General features: G+C 39.0%; 4 protein-coding genes across 4 annotated transcripts; all 4 read right to left on the bottom strand.

The window, feature by feature from the left end:
* Positions 1–5,509: 5,509 nt before the first annotated feature.
* LOC118816228 (trace amine-associated receptor 1-like) lies at positions 5,510–6,774 on the bottom strand. The gene has a single exon (XM_036582749.1). The coding sequence runs from the start codon at positions 6,772–6,774 to the stop codon at positions 5,722–5,724; it is 1,053 nt and encodes a 350-aa protein (XP_036438642.1). The 3' UTR covers positions 5,510–5,721.
* A 3,573-nt stretch (positions 6,775–10,347) lies between these two features.
* LOC118816297 (trace amine-associated receptor 1-like) lies at positions 10,348–11,518 on the bottom strand. Its single transcript, XM_036582822.1, has 2 exons — positions 11,053–11,518; positions 10,348–10,989 (listed from the first exon to the last, which is right to left on the bottom strand). The coding sequence occupies exons 1-2, from the start codon at positions 11,392–11,394 to the stop codon at positions 10,348–10,350; spliced, it is 984 nt and encodes a 327-aa protein (XP_036438715.1). The 5' UTR covers positions 11,395–11,518.
* A 5,329-nt stretch (positions 11,519–16,847) lies between these two features.
* Positions 16,848–19,435, bottom strand: LOC118816296 (trace amine-associated receptor 1-like). The gene is made up of 4 exons (XM_036582821.1): positions 19,264–19,435; positions 18,978–18,999; positions 17,561–17,814; positions 16,848–17,488 (listed from the first exon to the last, which is right to left on the bottom strand). The coding sequence occupies exons 1-4, from the start codon at positions 19,433–19,435 to the stop codon at positions 16,848–16,850; spliced, it is 1,089 nt and encodes a 362-aa protein (XP_036438714.1).
* A 2,409-nt stretch (positions 19,436–21,844) lies between these two features.
* Positions 21,845–22,888, bottom strand: LOC118816295 (trace amine-associated receptor 1-like). The gene is made up of 2 exons (XM_036582820.1): positions 22,558–22,888; positions 21,845–22,485 (listed from the first exon to the last, which is right to left on the bottom strand). The coding sequence occupies exons 1-2, from the start codon at positions 22,886–22,888 to the stop codon at positions 21,845–21,847; spliced, it is 972 nt and encodes a 323-aa protein (XP_036438713.1).
* Between the last annotated feature and the right edge of the window lie 551 nt (positions 22,889–23,439).

Raw genomic sequence — 23,439 nt, 5'->3', positions numbered from 1 at the left:
GGCTTTTTACCTGCATCCAGGTCAGAAAACCATGACCTGTGCTAGCCCTATTTTCTCCTTTAAGTCTGATGGTTTCCAGTACTCCATGACAGAAAAGTCTTCTCACTCAGTTGCTACAACTGTCAGAGCCCTCAGTGTCTCATCCATGCTCATGGCATACCACGATAAGCTGCAGGAGGGGATGACATTCAAGCCGAACCCAAGCGACTAGGATGAGATCTGCGTTGTGACTGCTCAATGCCTTCAACTGCACAGATGTGCTGTCCAAGCCTCTGGCAGGGCAATGGGTATCATGGTGGCACAGGAAAAGGCCCCCTGGCTCAACCTTTCCAGCCTCTCTCACAGCAGTTCCAGTAGACATCAAGAGCCTATTTGGTTCTGCTATTGCCGCCATGCAGCAGTACTGCGAAGAAAAGAAAAGGTGAAGCCTTGCAGATATGTCTCCCCAGAAAGATGCAGACGGTTCCCTCTGCTGTTCCTTGCCAAACCTTTGCACAGTCTCCTGCCTTCAGGATTCCTAAGCACCCTATGACACAAACAGGGCCTTTTGCGAGTCCCTCAATGTAAGAGCTGCTCCATCTAAGAAGTCCCCTCCTCCTAACTCAGCGCACAGGAGTCAGCCAACCCAGACCTCCAAACAGAGTGGGAAGAAAAAGCACCATGCTACCTAGGGCACAGCTGTGGGAAGGAAGCAACCAGAATGGCCAGATGCTGGTTTCTCCATCCCTCAAGAGACAAAGTAACACAACAAGCAGCAGGAGTTGGGGATAACGAGAGGCGAAACCACTAGATCATGTTCTGTTCATGTTAAAGGAAGGTAAAACCTGTCTTGATGTATCATAGGGGTGGGAGGAACATTAAAAAAGTACTTTTGCTGTGTAGTTTTGCTAATGACTTTGGTCCAATGCAGAATAAAGACAGAAATCTAACAACAATATTACAAAGCCAAATATCTAACTTTCCCATTTTCAAATCATCAATGGGGAGCATGGATTGTCTAAGTGACAAACTACTTGTTAGATAAAAAGGACAATAAGTTGAAAGGTAAGTTAGCTAGCTAACTATCTGGATACTTCACCTCAGTTTCCTGGGTATTATGATTAGAGAACACTAATGGCTAAAAATACAACTTAAAATAGTGAATTCTCTCACCCAGTAAGTCTAAGAGACATCACACAACATAGTATATATGACGAATATGCAAGTTTTACATTCACACCTTTTTGAGACATTCAGATCTCACCAGTTGCTGAAGAAGTCACCCAATGACTTTACCACTATTCTAGGCTGATACCACTATTGCTTTCCACTGAGGTGCTGTTCAGTCGAGCATTCTAGAGTATACAGTAACTGATTGGAGGCACCAGATCGTGGTGTGATTTTATGGAGAAATATGGACATATGATCTCCACAGCCTAATGAGCAGAAGGTTCTTATTACCATTACTAACTAACCCATTACCACACCTAGCATGCTGAGTGAGACTGTTTCCTTTCTTAGCTGATCCTGTGACAGGGTAGGCAGAGGTTGAGGTCTATGAAAAAGTATTTGTGCAAAATTCCTCATAAAACTCTTTCACTACCATCATAGTTTCCCCACTGCATTCTGGTACATGAACATAATTTCAGAGTTTCCAAAACACCAAACTAGCATGGCAGAAAGCATACATGCACTAGCAGTAGTACTGATCTGGTAACACTTTATTTTGAGCGGTCCTCTAAAGATGATTAATAAACTCTTAACAGAATATCAGTAACACAGCAACAACTAATAAGTGAAGTAGCAGTAGTGAAGCACCTCATTACATTGATGTAAATGTCAGACAAATGTACTGTTGATACATTACTTAAATTAAGTAGATGTATTGCGTATGTGTTGCATGAAGCAAACTTAATGTTACTTCCATTATGCAAAACATATCCTTAGCCAACCTTACTTAAAACCTAGCCCTGGCCCTAATCCTAGCCCTAACTTTAACCTCGACCCAAAACCTAATCCTACTCCTAACCCTGGCCCTAATCCTAACTTTAACCTTAACCTCAACCCAAAACCTAATCCTAACCCTCACCCTGGGCCTAATCATAACTTTAACCATAACCAAAACCTAATCAAGTTAAACTCCAGTTACAGAATGGTGTCAGCAGCGTGTCTATAACAGCTTGTTAAGGATGTTGAGATGAGCTGTATTAAACCTGTTCAGTGACCTCTCAAGTTAGCATCTATAGATATGAATTTGGACCCTCCAAAAAAAGTGAAAAACAACTGAATTCAGCAGACTATAAACAAATATTATTTACTCGGTTAATTAAAAGACTCGTGATAATCTACTGTATGTATTCACTGCTGCTACATCATTAATAATTGTGTTATGTTACTGAGAATCTGCTGAGTGTTTAATCTAAAAATGACTACTCAAAATAAAGTGCCACCAAGGCATTGAACAATTGAACAGCTGTTCCAAAGCCTTGCCTTAGTCACTACTACATTCGTTTCTCGTTTGTCTTTTTTATACTCAAGATTCTTAGATTCTCCTTATATTATGTAATTTGACTATGGCCTGTTTTCAGCATGTTGCAGACTTTTCCTTAATATACCTTATAATTGATTTTATCCAAGTTTCCTAAACTGCATGACCCTACCCCCCCCCCCCACACACACACACACCACCCCCTGGGAAAAAACTAGCAAATTATCATAGTGGATATTTTTTAAAGAATAACCAAAGTTCTAAACAGTTGTATACATTTAAAAAGTTACTTATTGATTTATTTTGCTGAGACTTTCATGTGACTAAAAACCTCCTTCTGGCCAACAGTAGAAAATGTTAGAATAGGAAAAATACATGGAAAAAAATTTGAAATTTTAGAAAAAGTTGGAAACATTTGGAACTCCAGAAACTGAATTTTTACATATTAAATCTGGTCTAAGTAAGAAGATATGCATGTAAAATGTCCATTAAACTTAAATGTTAGTAATATTATTGTTATTAACTTAACTTTTTTTCCTAACGCTTTGCCTTAAGTGGTCTTGTCTTAGTGGTCTGTGTCATGACAAATCAAGTATTGCTTTGTAAGTCTTTGGAATATACGTCTCCTCATGAGTCACTTGCAAATATACACTACACTGCTTAAAACAGGCTCCTTAAGTACACTACACTGATAGGTCCACAAGAGTTGTATGGCAGAGACTCATATAATGCATTCATTTGGCTCCAAAGCTTGTTCCAGCTGCACTGCACAAGTTAATGTTTTCCCATTTTTGTATGGATATTTTATAAGTCAATCAATCAAGTTAGTTAATCAAGTCCTTTTTGAGTTGAATTGTGTGTTAACTTGAGTATTGGACAACACGAAACTGTGTAGGTTGACAAGTAGGGACTGTAGTGGTACATCAATTAAATTATTGGAATTTTGACCACGCATGTTCCCGGAGGGCGTCCTGTAGCAGCTGCCATCATCAAAAGCAGCACCTTGTGTCCTAGACGACACCAAGGAACCTCCTGCTGCGTCGACAGCACCAGATGGTGCTCCAGAGGGTGCCCAGAAGTAGCCACCCTCAACGATAGTGCCACATGGCATCCCAGAAGATGCCAGGAAACCTCAAGTCACTTCAATAGCAACACCCAAAGCCCTGGGGAGTGTCTGGGAGCAATAGGTCTTATCAACAGCACTGCCTAGTGTCCTGGAGGGCCCCTGTTGTCTACAGGTTGGGTCTACACTGCCGGTCTGAGGCCTCCAAGGGACTGGACAAAGTCAGCCCCAGGCCTGACAGCGCTTTCAGCGGTGACACCACTTCCCTCACCCTGCCTCCTCGGCTTGAGACCAGACATCAGGCCTCACCTCACCTTTGACCCTCGTGGCTGTGCTCTAAGGGGATGGCAATGGGGCAGTGGAGAGTCAGAGTGACCGCGTATCCCTGAGCACATGACGCATGCTTCAATCACGCACGGTAAAGAGCACTGACTCTTTAAAACTGGCACTCCTCTCAAGTGAGGGAGAAAGAGAGGATGCTTTCCTCCTGGCCACACACATCAAAGAGAGCCAAAGAAACTGAGGAGGCATTATATCACAACTGTATCATAAAAAGTACTGGCCTGTCCACTGTTGATACTACTTACCCGTCTGTTGAGAAGCCAAAACATGGACTAAAATGATGACAAGGGACTCTTCATAGCAAGGCTGAGTAAGCCATGTTTGAGTTGAGTTTTGGTTTATATCATGTGTAAATGTGTAAATAAAGCACTGTGGATGACTAGTTGGCTGGTGTTGCATGTGGGCTGTCCTGGGCCTAGTTCAGCAGTTTCCAGTGGGTGTGCCCATGCAACAGGTTAAAGAAGACATGATAGGACCATTTTCATGCACTTCTGGTGAAAACTTTCATGTGGACTGCTATGGATTATTTCACCACATTTCCAGAGGCCTATGCACTGCCACGCCAGGAGGACAAGACCATTATCAATGCCTTGGTTGAAAGTTCATGTTCATTAGGTTCATTAGTCCATCCAAGGCCACAACTTTGAAACCAGGGTGTTCACTATTATGTGCAGGTGGCTGGGTATCAGGAAGACAGGCTCACAAGTACCAACTATTATCTAAACAAATCTCGTGACTTACAAAGATACAATATATTTACATACACACATGCCTTAACATTCTAGAAACGTTCTGTTTTCGCAAACAAAGTCAGCATGGTTTCCAAATGTGTGTGTGTGTGTGTGTGTGTGTGTGTATATATATATATATATATATATATATATATATATATATATATATGTATATATATATATATATAATATACACACATAACTTTGCAAAGGTAACATCTTAAGACAGCATCACATAGAAAGTCACTGAGCTCCTTTCCCAACAAATATCAGCAACAAAACTTTTTATTAATATTTTTCTCATTTAGTTTTTGCTTGAGGACAGTCCCCCTAGTTATTTTACATATTTGTAAATTTAATAAGGTACAAATAATGTCCATCTGCATTAATTATACTGCTTTATAATAATGTCTAATGACAGCATACTTCTGAATATTGAGTGTTTATTCTTATTTTCAAACTGAATCTGTTCAATAAAAATGCAATGTCCTGATAAGACCCAATGGACTGGGTAGCCCACAAACATTTACATTGCATAGGGTCTCCAAAATCAGAGAAGGTAACTACTGCTTGATGAACATTCTCACATGCAGTGCTAAATTAGTAATATACTTGAGTAAATCAGTTAACTGGATTATTCATGTCTGTAGGTTAGTGGCTTATATGATTTAGGCTAATGACAAGAGCTCTTTGGCAAGCAAAGACCATTTCACACTTGTCCCAGCTGTAAGTTATTTCAAATATTTAATGCAAATGCCTGGAGTCTGCATGGCTTCAAGCACTGAAAACAACACTGTAAAGGGGAACGCTTAAAGCATCAAGTGCGCTCACGTCATGCCTTTATGGACTCACTGGACAAAAGTGACTATTTTAATTTGAAACACTCCTAATTTCACTGTAGCACTGGGTATGAAGTACATGTACATTACAAGTACACAATAAAAATGCCTAAAAGAAACCATCAAGCAGTACAGTTATGTTTATGCTGTTTATTACTTTTATTTAGCTGAATAAAAATTTAGGAATAGAGTTAAAAAGTAGTTTTAATTAAACATAGTCTACACGTTATGAGTAAGAAAAAACATTAAAAAGCTATTGAAATAAATGAACAAGACGAGTCATGTATTCAATTCTGAACACAACTCTGTCCTTGAAGAATTGCTTTTGAATATTTTACCACTTAAAATAACTTTGAGGGCCTTCCTAAACCATGCATAGAAGAATGCATACACAATGGGATTGCAGGCAGAATTTGAATAACCAATCCAAGTGAGGAAATCAATAATTTGTGGTGGATCGTTGTGATCTTGATACATGACAGCCAGACTGTAAATTAAAAGCGGTGCCCAACACACTAGAAAAGCTCCCATAACAGTGGCTAATGTTTTAGTGGCTTTTTTCTCTGCTTTACTAATAGTGGGTTGCCCTTTGGATGAATTAATTTGAGAGAATGTGCTATGTATTGAATGTGACTGTCTCTGTGCAACAAGATATATTTTCCAGTATATGCTTAGTGTGACAATGGTGGGGAGATACATAGAGAAAAGTGACATCATCAAAGTTGCCATAGGCCCAAGAATAATCATACATCCCCCCTCACACATAACAACACCATAATCATTAATGCCTTCAATACGGAGCTCCAGAAATATCACCCCAAATCCCACAGCAGTAGAAACACTCCAACAAACAATGATCATGAAGAGAGTAGTAAGAGGAGTCATTTTACTGTGGTACTGCAGGGGGTGACATACTGCATAATAGCGCTCAACAGAGATAAATGTAAGATTTAAAACAGATGCTGTACACAAAGTAATGTCAAGGCTGCTGTGTATTTTACAAAAGAAGCTCCCCAAATACCAGCACGTCTCCACAGAGCGTATCATGCTAGGAGGCATCACCACCCCTCCTACAAGCAGGTCAGCTACAGCCAGAGAGAGAGTGAGGTAGTTAGTTGGTGTGTGCAGCTGCTTGAAATGAGTTATGGCTATGATCACCAGAAGATTTCCAAATAATGTAAAAAGTACAATGACACCAATGACAAAATAAGTTGCAATTCTTACACTCAGCGGATACACATACTGCTGACAAGAGTTAGGATGATGTTCATAACAAAGAGAAATGTTTCCTCTGCTTCCACTTTGGCTTAAATAGTTCTGTAAGTCAATCATTTCTGGTGTGCTTTTCTCTCTGTGGAGAAAAAGGAAATAAAAAAGATTTTATGAAAATTACATTAATTAGGTAATAACTTACTGTTCTTGTTGTAGATTTCATTGCCATTATATCTTTTTCCCACTGGTGTTGCAGTACACCAGTGTTGCAGTTAAAAAATATAAATGTAACAATAGAAGAGGTAAGGATTAAAGATTTGGAACATAGTGGCATATCTGTCAGGCCTAACCTTTGTCTGAAAAAGAAAGTAAAAGCCAAACAGAGGGGGAAGCAACTTTCATTTATACTCTTATAGGCGTGTACTCTTTTTACCTAATACACTCCTCCATGCAGGACACTTGACACTCCTCTGATGTTCAACAAATCTCTAACTGTTCTCAACAGAATAAAATAAACACATTAATTCTTTGATGTACATGCAAGAACAGAAATAAATGAATGAAGCTGATGTTTTAAAATGAATGAAATTAAAACGATGTGTAATATAATGACAAACATAAAATTTATTATAACTATTTGGAAAAAGTCTTCTGTAGAGGAGATCAAAAACATTAATTCATAGAGTTGAGGACGTTAAGAGATAGGATATTAAGAGTGGGTTTGTGGCAGTGCAATCTTCTAGGAACAGCTTTCCACTACATTTTGGAACATGGTTACAGGGACTACTTTCAGCCCTTGTTATGCATTTTCTGTACTACATTTACATATTATCCACAACTGATATACAATATTAAACTAAAAGGACTAGATAGAGACATCTCTAGGAATCCCCGAGAAGAGCTGCTGTTCATACATTTTTTTAATGTTTACTGTACAGACCACAAGCTGTGGAGTGTATTTACCTAAATTTTAATTACAGTGAATTCAGGTAAAGAAACTTTTCAGTACAAAAATAAACAATGTATAAAAGAATAATGTCCAAGCACTTTATTGTCCCGTATAAATGCTTTTAATAGTGCAAACAAAACTGTGTCATTTTTATGGCATTTCTCCAAGCCCAGTTTGTTCCATGTGCAACAAAAGTAGACTCCAGAAAACATTTTAATGAAAATGCCCTTTGCCTTCAGCCACTCCCACCACTCTGCCCATGGCCTCCCATCTTCTTGGATATGTTAGCTCCAGTGTCTAAAGACCCTGTGACTGATTCAGTATTACTAGCACTCACAGTGGCTCCTGTCTTCCCAACCAAAGCATCCTCTGGCTCAGAATTCCTCTGGCTCCAAGGGACGACACCCCAGAAAGACAACTTGCATCAACTACATCGCCATTAACACATCGGTGAAAATACAACTCAAACCAGCTGTACAGCCATTAACACACTAGAGCAGTTTTCCATTACCTTGTTAAGAAACCTACAGAAAAAGGCCCTCTACTTTTAGTGCGCTCATCTGAGTAAAATGGCCATTTAGTTTTGGGTTTCTACATTCCCAAGCACTGAACCAGGCCTGCAATGTTTGTTTTGTTCTTTTTGTTTTCTTCCTCATTTCTGTGTTTTTTGAGTGTTTGAGAGAGTGGGCCCACGTAATACAAAAACTTAACCACGGATGAATGATCATACGCTATATGGATAAAAGTATTGGGACCCCTACACAATACACCTACACAAGCTTTCATGAATCTCATTCTAAATCCATAGGCAATAATATGGAGTTGTTCCCCATCTTGCAGCTATAACAGCTTCCACTCTTCTGGGAAGCTTTCTACAAGATTTTGGAGTCTGTCTGTGGGAATTTTTGCCCATTTATCTAGAAGAGCATTTGTTAAAACTTCTGTTATTTGAAATCTATGTGTGTTTTAAAGAGGACAGTAATGAGTGAATTTACAGTAAAAATGTAGCCTGCTTCAACTTGCCCAATAGACATCAAGACCTTCATAAAAGTGGCAAAGTGTTTTAAAGCAGGGTAAACATGAAACTTAAGTAGAGCACAGGGCTCCCAGTACCAGGCAAGAGATTAAATGCAGTAACCAGCATCATCATATGCAGCTCCAAATAAACAAACACACTGGGCTGTAAAAGTTGACTGACAGACTAAAACTGGGTAAGAGTGCTGTTCACATAAGGGAAGATAACCCTTAAGGGAAGATAACCCCAAACCACATGACCTAAGAAGACATCAGTGAATTAGCATAATTTAAGCCAATGGAAGTACAATCACAGGAATTAGAATGCATTTATGCAAATGATAAGTGAATTTCGCAGTGTGACAGTAATTCCAGTTGGTTACAGGGTGCGGTAAAAGTTTATTGCCTTGTGTAGCATCCATACTCAAGCTACATGCTAAAATAAGTGATGAAAAGATTTTGTATTCTAACAAAATGCATAAGAACATGCACCAGGGTGTCATTACATTGGTTGAAATACTTGCAAACAATATTTGGTCTATAAGGAAACACCCCCAAAATATCAAACAGCTGGCATGGTAGTTGTCATGCAGAGTTATATTTCTACACATTTGTGATGTTAGGAGACTTTGAATTGTTTAAATATGGTACCATGGTATAGGCTGTTTGTATTTAATTTATTCAAGAGCTATTCCATCATGCAATTTGTCTTCAAGACACCTCAGGCCATGCAGTCTGAGACTCCTGGTCAAAGGGGATCCAGTAAAGGTTTTTTGCCCAGGAGCCCAAGATTAACTGACCTGTCCCTGATGTTACATTTCTGTTGCTGATCATTTCAGTGGATGAAAATTACTTTTCATATTTTATCTTTTAATTTGAAACTCAACAACTGAAGAACAACATCACAACATGAAATGGAAAAATATCACTTTTGCCTATATACAGATATACAATTGTTATAATATGATTTGTCTTTGATCTGTTGGTGGATCTTCTCTCATTAGTGACAAAAATCTAATTCCAAGCAGTTTAGTTGTAGTACGTTTCCACCAGCAGCTTTGGCACTGCATCCTGTTTCATTCCAGATTCACATAGTGCATGACAGCTAAAATCTGATGCAGCAAAGTCTACCTCACTACCTTCACCTAAGGTAGAGGGGCATCGATGGGCAGTCCCTCTCTTTTTCTTTTCCAAAACCATGACAGTTTTACATAATAATAAAAATATCTGGCTGCATACATAACAGTTAAGAGTGAAGATTTGGACAGAAAATACTTGATTGGATGCAGCTGACATAGTTTGAGCAGGAAGGCAAATTTTAAATCCTATGGTTTTTAGGTCACTTGGTAAAAAAACTAGCTTGCTAGAAAGAAAAACTTCCTGGCTCATGTGGACAAGTGATGCACATTAAGAAAATTACGCATAAAAAAGTCTGTGTTTTATTCTCATCAAATATGAATAAGGAAAAGCAAACATCTTTCATGACACTATGGACATAGTGTCAACTGTACAGACAAGACTAAGTATTACATACAAAGTTTCTGTTTCTTACATTATCTATACTGTATGAGCAAAATATCTTTGTGTGTAATATCCAGTAAACATACATAAGAGTAGTACTAAAAAATAAAAAAGCATCAGTCAGTAAAAAAAGAAAGATCAAAAAAAAAAATCAGAGCAAAAAGTTTTTAAGTAAAAGTAAACCAAGTGGTGTGAACATTACCATGAATTTACTGAGCATGACCAGTGATATACTGTTCTGAATACAGCTTTGTTCTTGAAGATTTGTTTGTGAATATTTTGCCATATAGAATATGTTTAACAGCCTTTCTAAACCACCTGTAAAAGAATGCATACACAATCGGATTGCATGCTGAATTTGAATATCCGATCCAACCAAAGAAATCAAACAGCTGTGGTGGACTTTTCAAACCATGATATATATCGACAATACTGTAGATTAAAAGTGGTGCCCAAGACGCTAGAAATGCTCCCATAACAATAGCCAATGTTTTAGTGGCTTTTCTCTCTGCTTTACTAGTATTCATCTGAGAAAGTGTGCTGTGAATTGAACGTGATTGTCTCTGTGCTACAAGATAGATTTTCAAATATATGCTTAGCATGACAATGGTGGGGATGTACAAGGTCAACATTGACATCATCAAAGCTGTTAAGGGCCCAAGAATCATCATACATCCCCCCTCACACATAGCATCACTGTAATCTTCAAGGCCTTGAATACGGAGCTCCAGAAAAATCACCCCAAATCCCACAGCAGCAGAAACACTCCAACAAACAGTGATCATGAACAGAGTAGCAAGAGGAGTCATTTTACTGTGGTACAGCAGGGGGTGACATACTGCATAATATCGCTCAACAGAGATAAATGCAAGATTTAAGACAGAAGCACAGCACAACATAATGTCAAGGCAAGCATGAATTTTACAAAAGAAGCTCCCAAAATACCAGCACGTCTCCACAGAGCGTATCATGCTAGGAGGCATCACCACCCCTCCTACAAGCAGGTCAGCTACAGCCAGAGAGAGAGTGAGGTAGTTAGTTGGTGTGTGCAGCTGCTTGAAATGAGTTATAGCTATGATCACCAGAAGATTTCCAAATAATGTGAGAAACATAATAACACCAAGAACAAGATAAGTTACAAATCTCACAGTCAGTGAGTAGACACTCTGCTGACAAGAGTTAGGATGATGTTCATAACAAAGAGAAATGTTTTCTATGCTCTCATTTTGGCTTAAATAATTCTGTAAGTCAATCATTCTAGATCTGCTTTTTTCCTGTGGAGAAAAACAGAATAAAAATAAAACATGGATATAACATATTAATGTTAAAAAATAATTACAACAGAATTTGCTGGTCTTAGTGTAGATTTTACCAACACTGGCTTACTTTACTGCAGTACACCTCTTGCATAAACTTCAGAACGGCAGAATACTTCAATAATATTGCATGTTCATGCTGTATTTTTACATGCATAAGATAAGGATGAGTGAGTCTCACTACATGCATATGATTTTAGATGTGCATAAACATAATTGCTTCTGTGTCAGGCATAATCTCTGCTTGCATGTAAGGGCAGAAGCCACACAAAGGAGACAGCAGCTCTTATTTGTACTCTTACCGATGTGTACTCCTTTCCACCAAAACACTCCTCCATGCTGGACCCTTGATACTCTCCGATGATCAACCAATCTCTGACTCCCCACAAGAGAAACTCTTTATTTAAATAAATTTACTCTCTCTTTAATCAGTCATGCCAGAATAAAACAAAAGGTTAAACTGTCAGCATTCCAATTCATGCTAAAAGCATTTCATGGGGTTGAGGTCAGGACTTCCACTCTTCCACAGCAAACCATTTCTTTACAGACTCTGCTTTGTACATGCTGAAACAGGAAAAGGCCTTTCTCAACTAGTTGCCACAAAGTTGGAAGCATACAAAAACATCACGGCACGCTGCATTATGATCTCTAGAAAGCTTTACAGTTGGCTCTATGCATTCAAGCAGGTAATATTCTCCTGGCCAAAGAAAGAGAAGCATTCACCTCTAGAGGACATTTTCACTGCTCCATAGTCTAATTGTGATGTGCTAAACTTCACTACAATTAATGTCTGGCACTGAGCATAGGGATCTAAGGCAGTGGTTCTCGATCCTAGCTCTGGAATATCACTGCCCTGCAAATAGTAGTGTTTTCCTGCTCTAATACACCCAGTTCATCTCAGGAAGAGCTTTTTAATTTGTTAATAACTTGCATCTTATTTAATGCAAAAAAACTCTAAAAAGAGCAAGGCAGTGGAAGTCTAGGACCAGGATCGAGAATTACTAGTCTAAGGCTCGTATGCGGCTTCTCAGCCATGGAAACACAATCAATGAATCTCTCAATAAACAGTTGTTTTGCTGAAGCTGCTTCCAGAGGAAGTTCACTACTGCAGTAAGTGCTGCAACTAAGGCCAAACATTTTATGCACTATGCATTTGAGGACCCCCCCTTCAGCAGTACTGTGGACTCATGTAGCTTACCACTTAGTAGGTATTAGTAGGTATTTTTTGAAACCTGAGAAAAGGACTCCAGGAAAGCCCAGGACAGAGAAGACCAAAGAAACACCGAGAGGAACATTCGAGGGGTTAGGTCTGGCACAGCCCAGACAGAATGGACACCAGGAGAAAACTCGAAAATCTTTACCAAATTACCAGCTTAGACTTTAGAATCAGAATCACTTCACTTTACCAAGTATGCTACATATACAAGGAATTTGTCTTGGTGAGTGCACACATTTATGACATGCAATATGCTGTGGTGTCAGAACACACCTGTGTTCTGTGAGTTGAAAACTAAGAAGGTAGCTTGTTCAGCAATCTTTTTGCAGGTTAGTTTTAGGCTGTGTATAGTTATTCACTGGGTGTATTTTGCAGACACTCTTATTCTGAAGGATGAGGCTAGGAAGTGTGAGGTGTGTTTTGGAGAGGAAGCCTAGTGAGGTAAGAGTGAGTGCCAAGAGCTAGCACACAGTGTGTTTTCCCTTTTGTGTTGTATGCTGTTTTCTGCTGAAAGTAAGGCTGAGTATGGACCACAACCTTGACTCCTCTAAGTTTCTTCTGAGAATCCCCTCTGTTACAAGGATGTCAGGACTGGCAGGAGAAATAGCGATGAGAAGTAGGTCCCTGAGGAGGCAAGAGGCTCTAGCAGAGTGCCAGTAAGGTCTCACTGAGCGGGGATGCAGAACGGTGGAGGGAGGCAGAGGAAGAGAAGAAGCTGTAAAAAACCAGGCCCCGCAGGCTGGGGGAAGAGTTCACTCTCCCAAAGACAATGAGGCTGCGAAGACACTGCGAAGCATGAGTGACTGGGTGACATTCAGGTCAACTTGAAGAAATAGCTGACCTGCTGCTGTCAACAGGTCAGTTAGGCATATAGTGGTTGGTATAGTGTATTGGTTAACACCTCTGCCTTCTATGCTTTGGACTGGGGTTCAACCCCCTGCCTGGGTAAGTACCCCACACTACACCAATAAGTGTCCTTAGGCAAGACTCCTAACACTATCATCGCCTGTGTAAAAACAATCACATTGTAAGGTGCTCTGGATAAGAGCGTCTGCCAAACGTCATAAATGTATAATGTAAATGCAGTAAACTTATATTTTCTTGGAAGCATACAAAAACATCATGGCATGCTGCATTATGATTTCTAGAAAGCTTTACAGCCGGCTCTATGCATTCAAACAGGCAAAATTCTGCTGGTCAAAGAAAGAGAAGCATGATTCATCTCTAGAGGATATTTTCACTACTCCATAGTCTAATTGTGATGTGCTAAACATCACTACAATTAATGCCTGGCACTGAGCATGGGGATCTAAGGTTCTCGATCCTAGCTCTGGAATAAGGACTCCTAACACTACCATCGCCTATGTAAAAACAATCACATTGTAAGTTGCTCTGGATAAGAGCATCTGCCAAATGCCATAAATGCAGAATGTAAATACAGTGAACTTATGTCTCCCATGGCAACCTCACCCAATGCTGCTATCAGCCCCTGACGTCTCTGTGTACATTGTGGTCGAAGCCACCCCAACAACTCCAATCCATCTACCTGAGGTAAGGAGTTATGATGGTGTGGGGAGTGGGCCAACATACCTGCAGCAACTCAAGGTTGTTGTGGCAGTGGGGGGTGGGTGGACCAGGTGAAGGTGGCACAGTTAGACTGCAGTGACAGCAAGTGCAAGAAGAGGCAGAGAAGTGGTGCAGAGACAAAATGTGATACAGCGAAGGAGTTTGAAAAGTAGATAACTGTTGTGCTGGCAGTGCAGGAAGAGGGTACACCGTGCCAGTCAATGCTGTAAACCTAAGCTGGTGAAGAAATGGAAGCCAGCCATGAAGATCAGCAGCCAACATGGACTCTGGATTGGATGCAGCACAGATAGGAAACAGCTCATTGACTGTTTCACTGACACCAGCTTGTCAATGTCGCTGCTACATCCAGGCATGCTCCCTCACACTTCCCACTTCCCAGTTGGTACACGTGTCCCTGCAATCCATTCTACCATAGCTCACGGTCAAGAGCTCTCCGGTCCGATTGTCATTTTCACTCTGGGGGTGTGAGGCATTGCGAAAAAAATGTGCAGATTCCTGTCATGGCCAACACTGAGAAAACACTGCCCCTACACCTTTATCGAAAGCACTGACCTTCACCAAGAATGTTTATGAAGCAGCTGCGGTGCTAAAATTGGACCAACCGAAAAGATGTGGGGCCTGGCCAGTCCATGACCGCCTCAGTCTTGGTTGGATCCATGACCAGTTGGCCTCTGGATACCTTTAAATCTGAGAAAAATGACTGACAGAGCATGGAAATGAGATTTCACTAGTTTGACATAAAGACTGTTCCTCATAGAAAGCTGGAGAATCCTTCTAATGTAAATTCTGTGTTCATCTAGGGAACAACTATAAATGAAAATATCTACCAGAGACATGAAGATGTACAGATCTACAGCCTCCCTTAAGGTCTCAATAATATAACACTGGAAGCATTCATCAGTACAAAGGGCAGAACCAGGTACTCATAGTGGCCTGATCGAACGACAAAGGCCATCTTTCACCCATTACCTTCCCAAACCTGGATGTGGTTGTAGGCACTGCGGAGGTCCAGCTTATAAAAAACTGAAGCCTGTTGCAGCGCCTTGAAGGCTGAGACCTCAAGGGGCAGGGATCTTTTACTGTAAATCTGTTTAAGCCTTTGTAATAAATGCAGTGATGAAGGCACCTATCCTACTACAAATAAGAAACTGGCCCCTGCCATATAAGGCCCAAAGCCAAAGCTTCCTGGAAGTAGTCCTTCATGGCTTTCCATTCAGGGCCCAACAGAGGAAGTAGCTGCGGGATCCCAGGACAAGAAGCAGCTGAGAAGCATTGCTCTGTGCTGCCCAATTTGCAGCATATGGGGCTAGGTGTGCTGTGAGACCACACCTAGCCTATGAATGCTCTGAGGCGACCCTGCTGATGTTGTTCCCAAGAAGTGACATTGAGGAACACCCCAGAGATTAGAGGAGAAGGACCCAAAATGGACACCAGTTTTTCCCTGTAACTGACCAGACTACCTGTAGTATAGGCACCTGCCCTCAAGCATGTTCCTGATAAGAAAGATAAATGAGCCCCAAATGCATTATCTGGTTTCCCACATTGGGCAGTTCTGGATGTGGCAGTGATAGGGTGGAAAGCATTATAACATTGTGGAGGGCACTCAACTTCCCGGTCCATGGGGTGGTCCCACAGCCTGTTGTCCAATCTGAAGGCTACCTCATTTAGATTCATTTATTACTAGGCTTATGCTGATAAAAAAAAATATATCATAACAATAATCAGACAATTATCACAGCTCATAATATTGTTATAAATGTTTCAGAATGAATTTTGAGTGTAATGAAAATACATCTGGAAAGTTAAATACGTGCGATATTTACAGAAAATTAACCATTGTCCACATAATGATGCTCAGTGGGTGTCGACTGATTCAGTGGAAGAAAATTACTTTTTGTATTTTGTCTTTTATTTTGAAACTGAAAAGCTAAATATTTACCCTTTATGTATACAAGTGGAACACTGAAAAAGGGCGGCATAAAATGGAAAAAAAACGTTTGCTTATTTAAAGGTACATAAATGTTAAATATGATTCAATTAACAACAATCAATATTATCACTAAATATCACTGAAATTCATATACCATTTCTGTTCTGTTAAATATGCATGTTCTTCAGATGGTGTGGTCTCAAATCTTTTGGTGGATCAATTTTCTTTCATTAGTAAAAAAAAATTTGAATGTTATTACAAAGCTTACATTTCTATGTTTTCTACTTTATTTGTTGTAGACTTCATGATACTGTACACATATTGGCAGATGTACTCACAAGACTCAAAAACTACACAAGATTTTCTGTTCATTACATTATCAATATTGAACCAGCAAAATATCTGTGTAGGTTTGTGTGGACATATTAAATATTTCAGAGTAGTACAATATTTTCTCTCAATCAAAAAATAATATAAAATTTGTACAGAAAAAATGCTTCAGTTACTAAACTGGATTTCCTCATTTTGTATTTCAGATGGAATTACTGTAGAAAAAGAGGGCAAAAAAGGCTTTTGAGGTTTAAAAAAAAAAAAGAACCCAAAAAATGTGAAGGTTGGGTAAACATCCACATGAAACAACTTTGCATGACCAGAAATATTCTATTCTGAAAACAGCTTTGTTTTGGAAGAATTGTATCTGAATATTTTGCCATATATAATAAGTTTGAGGGCTTTTCTAAACCACGCATAAAAGAATGCATACACAATAGGATTACATGCTGAATTTGAAAAACCAATCCAGCCAAAGAAATCAAACCATTGCAGTGGGCTACTCAAACCATGATTTATGTCAGCAATGCTATAGATTAGAAGCGGTGCCCAAGACACTAGATATGCTCCCATAACAATGGCCAATGTTTTAGTGGCTTTTCTCTCTGCCTTACTAATGCTTGACTGCCCTTTTGACGTATTCATCTGAGAAAGTGTGTTGTGTATTGAACGTGATTGTCTCTGTGCTACAAGATAAATTTTCAAATATATGCTAAGCATGACAATGGTAGGGATGTACAAAGAGAACACTGACAAAATCAAAGCTGTTATAGGTCCTAAAACCACCATACATCCACTCTCACATATAACATCACTGTAATCTTCAAGGCCACGATTACTGAACTCTAGAAAAATCACCCCAAATCCCACAGCAGCAGAAACACTCCAACAAACAGCAATCATGAACAGAGTAGCACGAGTCGTCATTTTACTGTGGTACTGCAGGGGGTGACATACTGCATAATATCTGTCAATTGAGATGAATGTAAGATTTAAAACAGAAGCACAGCACAACATAATGTTAAGGCTGCTGTGTATTTTAAAGAATGTAGTCCCAAAATACCAGCAAGTCTCCATGGTGCGTATCATGCAAGGGGGCATCACAAGCCCTCCTACAAGCAGGTCAGCTACAGCCAGAGAGAGAATCAGATAGTTAGTTGGTGTGTGCAGCTGCTTGAAATGAGTTATGGCTATGATCACCAGAAGATTTCCAAGTAATGTAAGAAGTACAATGACCCCAAGAATGAGATAAATTACAAATCTCACAGCCAGTGGATAGAAAAACGTCTGACATGAACTAGGATGACGTTCATAACAAGAAGAATTTCTTAAGCTCCCATTTTGGAGTAGGTTGTTCTGTAAGTCAATCATTTCAGGTGCGCTTTAACCTCTGTGGACAGAAATAGAATAATAAAAGACAAAATTCTCATTATTATGGTGAGAAATTAATATCCTTGTAGATTTCATCCTAATATATCATAGCAATATAACTCTGAAAAAGTGTTATGATATTTTAAAACATTAATAGAATATTTAGCAGATATTATATTTTCATTCTTCATCCTTTTGTGCAAGCACATTACAAAAATATTAGAGACAAATATTAGTAAGTCTGACAACATATGACATTCAAACCTAGAAGCATCTGTCTCCACATGAGGGCAAAACTCCACAGACCAGGGAGCAGCTTTCATTTATACTCTTAGTGACGTGTACACCTTCCCACTAAAACACTTCTCTGTGCTGCACCCTTGATACTTTTCCTGATGATCAACCAATCTCTAACTGTCCTCATGAGAAACATCATTACATCATGCAACAAAGGACACTGGATTCAATACACACAGGCATTAACTGGCAGCCCAGAATATCTTACCTACTAAGGGATGATCCTCAATATTCAGGATTTTAGAGCAAAAAGCTAAACTGGAGACATCTCTAAAGAAATGTGCTGTTTATTGAATTTTTATTTGATTTTTTATTTATGTTGTATGAGTTGTTTACTGTTCAGACAGTGTGGACTATAATTAAACTAAATATAAATTAACATCCAATTGAATTTTTAGGAAAAATATGCATGTATGTGTATGTTTTGAGGAAGATTTTTAGTAGAAAATATACAGTAAAACTGTAGCTAGATCTAATGTTTTACACTTCTGCTTCAACTTACTCAGTAAATGACAAGGCTCTCCTTATGGAATCAAGCATACTAAAGCAGGATAAAACATACGAATTTCCCAGAGTTCGGAAAGAATTACTGCGTTAGCCAACATCCTCATATGCAGCTCTAAATATACAAACATACTGGGCTGGATCAGTTGCCTGACCAATTACAACTAGATTATATATGTTTGTTACTAGCTTAAAGAAACTGGATTAAAGATTACAACTTTTTGACAAGCAAAATCATTCCAACCTCAACTAAAGTTTAAGTAACTTCAAAAGCTTAATGCAGCTCACTGTGCTGTGTTTGTTTCAAGCACTGTAAGAGCACACAGAGCACAGAGCACTACCACATCATGTCTCTGGTGCTGGTCGATTCACAGGAAGAAAATGACTTAATATTTTGCCTTTTATTTTGCAACTTAAAAAAAAATTGGCCAAGTATGCACACAGCCTGTGTAGGTATAAACCAGAGCTTGTACACTTGGCTCAGGCCCCCCACCACAACCAGGAGCTACTTCCTCTTCTACACATTGACTAAGCTGTTGGCGATCGTCTTGAGCTCTGCTCTTTCTGCCTCAACAGCGGCTGCTTGAAAGCTGGCCAGTGCAGCGAGCTGCATGCGCTATGCTCAACTCCTCCGGCAGCAGTGTGTTCTGGAAGTGCTCCAGCACCAACTCCTCCTGTGCAAACTCCTCGAACGCTGAGTATGCCTGTCGAACCGTCTTGCTCAACTCTGCTGCCAGTACCCTCATCTACTGTCTCTTTTAGCATCCACCTCTTTAGGACCAGCTGCCTGGCTGACCACACTACCAGCCCCCGCTGGAGGGATGTAATCAACGCTGCTAGGTTGTCATGTTGTTTCAGTTGCAGATCCACAAGCACCTTTAGTGCTTTCCCATCCAGTGCCAGCTGCGTCGTGGTGACGGCCGCTGTCTATTTAATGCCGGGTGACCACTTTCAGCTGTGCTAATTTTGTGCTGTTTCCTTCGTCGTCTTCCCCAGCCAGCTGTCTTGCTCTCATCTGCCTGGACCCAGATGAGTGGAGAGGGGAACTAACTCACGAAGAGGGAAATGATCACCAGAATATTTCCAAGTAATGTATGAAGTACAATGACACCAAGAATGAGATAAATTACAAATCTCACAGCCAGTGGAGTTAAACCTGAATTAAAAAGACGTTCATAACAAAAACAATCTTCCCTATGCTCCCAGTATCATTATTTAAGTAAAAAATAATATATTATTATAGATTTTACCATTACATTTCATTGCAATATACATCTGAAAAATGTTTTGTATTGCAAATTTTAGAACATTAATGTAATATTTAACAGATATTACATTTTCATTCTTTATTCTTTTGTGCAAAGTCATAATTCACACATTACAAACAAATTAGAGATAAATATGAGTGAGTCTTACTATTGTCATATGGCATTAAAAGCTTGAAGCATAATGATATCTATAAGGCCTAATCTCTGCCTGCACATAAGGGCAAAACCCCACAGACAAGGGAGCTGCTTTTATTTATACTTTTACTGACGTGTTCACCTTTAACTCTTCTCCATGCTGCACCCTTGAAATTCTTCTTAATGATCAACTAATCTCTAACTGTTCTCATTAGAAATATTATTATTATTATTATTTCTTAATCATCCATGCAAGAAGAACACTGAATGGAATGTACAATGACATTAATTGGCAGCCTAATCTACAAATGGATAATCTTCAGTATTAAAGGACTCAGATTGAGGGCATAAAGCTCAACTGAAACATCCCTAAAGAACTCTGCTGTTCAACGATTTTCTTATTGGAATTTTCACTGAATTTTATGGGTTGTTTATTGTTCAGATCAGACAATGTGGACTGTAATTAAATGCAACTGAATATCCAACAGAAACATTGCAAAAAGGCTGTGTGATTACATGCTTAAATCTGTTTGTTCTGAGGACGACAGTAGGTAGAAAATGACAGTGAAACTGTATCTAGATCTAGTGTTTTACACTTCTGCTTCACCTTACTCAGAAACTGACAAGGTCTTCTTCATGGAGCGAAGCGTACTAAAGCAGGATAAACATAAAAACCTGACAGGTAGTTCCCAGGAGAGAATTACTGCGTTAACCAACATTTTCATATGCAGCTCTAAATGCACGAACACACTGGGATGGATCAGCTGCCTGACCAAGTACAACTGGATTAAATATGATTGCTATTATCTTAAAGAAACCAGATTAAAGATGACAGCTTTCTGAAAAGCAACTTCCAAAACTAATCCAACTCCCTGTGATGTGTTTAAATCACTGCATATAAAAATTTAAAATATCTCAGAGCACAAAATCCTAAAACATCATGTCTCTGCTGAATGCTGAATGATCCAGATGGAAAAAAGACTTAGTATTTTGTCTTTTAATATGAAACTCAAAGTTTGGCTTTACGTAGGCAGGTGACACCATCTAAAAACCAAGGCAACAAGAAATGGAGTACATTTTTTTTTCTATAAACAGAAACAACTTCTAAAATATCACTTATTATTATCATCACCTGCAAAATCCATATACCATTTATGTTAAAAATATTGTTCTGATGTTCATGTGATCAGTTATCTGTTGGCGGATCTTCCGTTGTTAGTCAAAACAGTCAAACCAAAACAAGGGTTTTAAATAGATTATACTTCTTTCTTTCTTATTTAATTTCTTGTAGACATGTAGACATATGTAAGACAGATGTACTGACAAGCTAAAAATACTACATATAAAGTGGTTGCTACTACATTTATCTGTTTTGTACAAGACAAATATCCGTGTAGGTCTATGAGTACATATATAAATTTGAATATATGTATTACTTATCAACTATTCTTTGTCCAACAAATAATAATATACATATATAACAACTGTGTACAAATGTGTCATACATTATTTGGGTGGGAATTACTGTAAGGAAAAAAGGGCAAAAAATGCTTTTTAGGTAAAAAGAAACCCAATAGTGCAGGGGTGTCTACTCCTATCTGTGAAGAGCTTGCGTGGCTACAGGTTTTCATTGTTTGTAATGAAAACCTGCAGCCACACTGGCCCTTTGTGGAAAAGACAGGGCACCCCTGAAATAGTATAAAGGAGGGGGAAATGAAATAAATGAAACGACTGAGCGTGACCAGTCATTATCTATTCTGAAAATAACTCTGTTCTTGACGATTTGTTTCTGAATATTTTGCCATATAGAATAAGTTTGAGAGCTTTTCTAAACCATGCATAGAAGAATGCATACACAAGAGGATTACATGCTGAATTTGAAAAACCAAACCAAGCAAAGAAATCAAACAATTGTACTGGAATGCTCAAACTATAGTAAGTATCAACAATACTGTAGATTATAAATGGTAACCAAGACACTAGAAAAGCTCCCATAACAATGGCTAATGTTTTAGTGGCTTTTCTCTCTGCTTTACTAGCAGTTGCTTGTCCTTTTGACGTATTTATCTGAGAAAGTGTGTTGTGTATTAAACGTGTTTGTCTCTGTGCTACAAGATAGATTTTCAAATATATGCTTAGCATGACAACGGCAGGGATGTACAAAGAGAATGTTGACAATACTACAGCTGTGGTGGGCCCTACAAACATTATACATACCCCCTCACATAAAACATCACTGTAATCATTAATGCCACGAATACTGAGCTCTAGATAAATCACCCCAAATCCCACAGCAGCAGAAACACTCCAACAAACAGCGATCATTAACAGAGCAGTAACATGAGTCATTTTACTGTGGTACTGCAGAGGCTGACATATTGCATAATATCGATCCACAGAGATAAATGTAAGGTTTAAAACAGATGCCGTGCATAAAGTCAGGTTTAGGCTGTTGTGTGTTTTACAGTATAAGCTTCCCAAATACCAGCAAGTCTCCACAGTGCGCAGCATACAAGGGGGCATCACAACCCCTCCTAAAAGCAGGTCAGCTACAGCCAGAGAGAGAGTGAGGTAGTTAGTTGGTGTGTGCAGCTGCCTGAAATGAGTTATGGCTATGATCACCACAAGATTTCCAAATAATGTAAGAAGTATAAGGACACCAAGAAGGACGTAAGTTACAATTCTCACAGCCAGTGGATAGACAAACTTCTGACAGGAGTTAGGATGATGTTCAAAACAAAGAGAAATATTTCCTCTGCTCCCATTTTGGATTAAGAAGTTCTGTAAGTCAATCATTTTAGGTGTGCTTTTCCCACTGTGGAGAGAAATAAAGATGACATTCTCCTCATTTAGATAAGAAATTATTGTTTGTATGTTTACATTTCATACTTATTTTCTATTGCAGGATATCTCTAACATTTTTTAAATCATACATTTAAAAACAATTTCATAGAAAAGTCAACAAATACTACATTTCATTCTGCATTCTTATGTATAAAGTAAAGCCAAAATTAGTGCAATACTAAAAACATTACAGATAAAAATTAGTCTTACCGCAGTCATATGACATAAACAACTTAAAGAATAATGATATCTAATTTCTGGCTGCACATGAGGGCAAAAGCCGCACAGAGACAAGAGCATCTCTCATTTATACTCTTGCTCTCACACAGTTGTGTACACCTTTCCACCAAGACACACCTCCATGCTGCACTTTTCATAACCTCCTTGATCAACCAATCTCTGACTGGCCTCATTAGAAACATTATTATTACCTCCCCATCAGTCACACAAAAACAGACATGGAATACATGCATGCTTTACTCACTGTTCACATACCTACATAT

Source organism: Colossoma macropomum, unplaced genomic scaffold (assembly GCF_904425465.1).
Source record: "Colossoma macropomum unplaced genomic scaffold, Colossoma_macropomum, whole genome shotgun sequence".
Lineage (NCBI taxonomy): Eukaryota > Metazoa > Chordata > Actinopteri > Characiformes > Serrasalmidae > Colossoma > Colossoma macropomum.
This window is presented reverse-complemented; position numbering and strand designations above follow the sequence as displayed.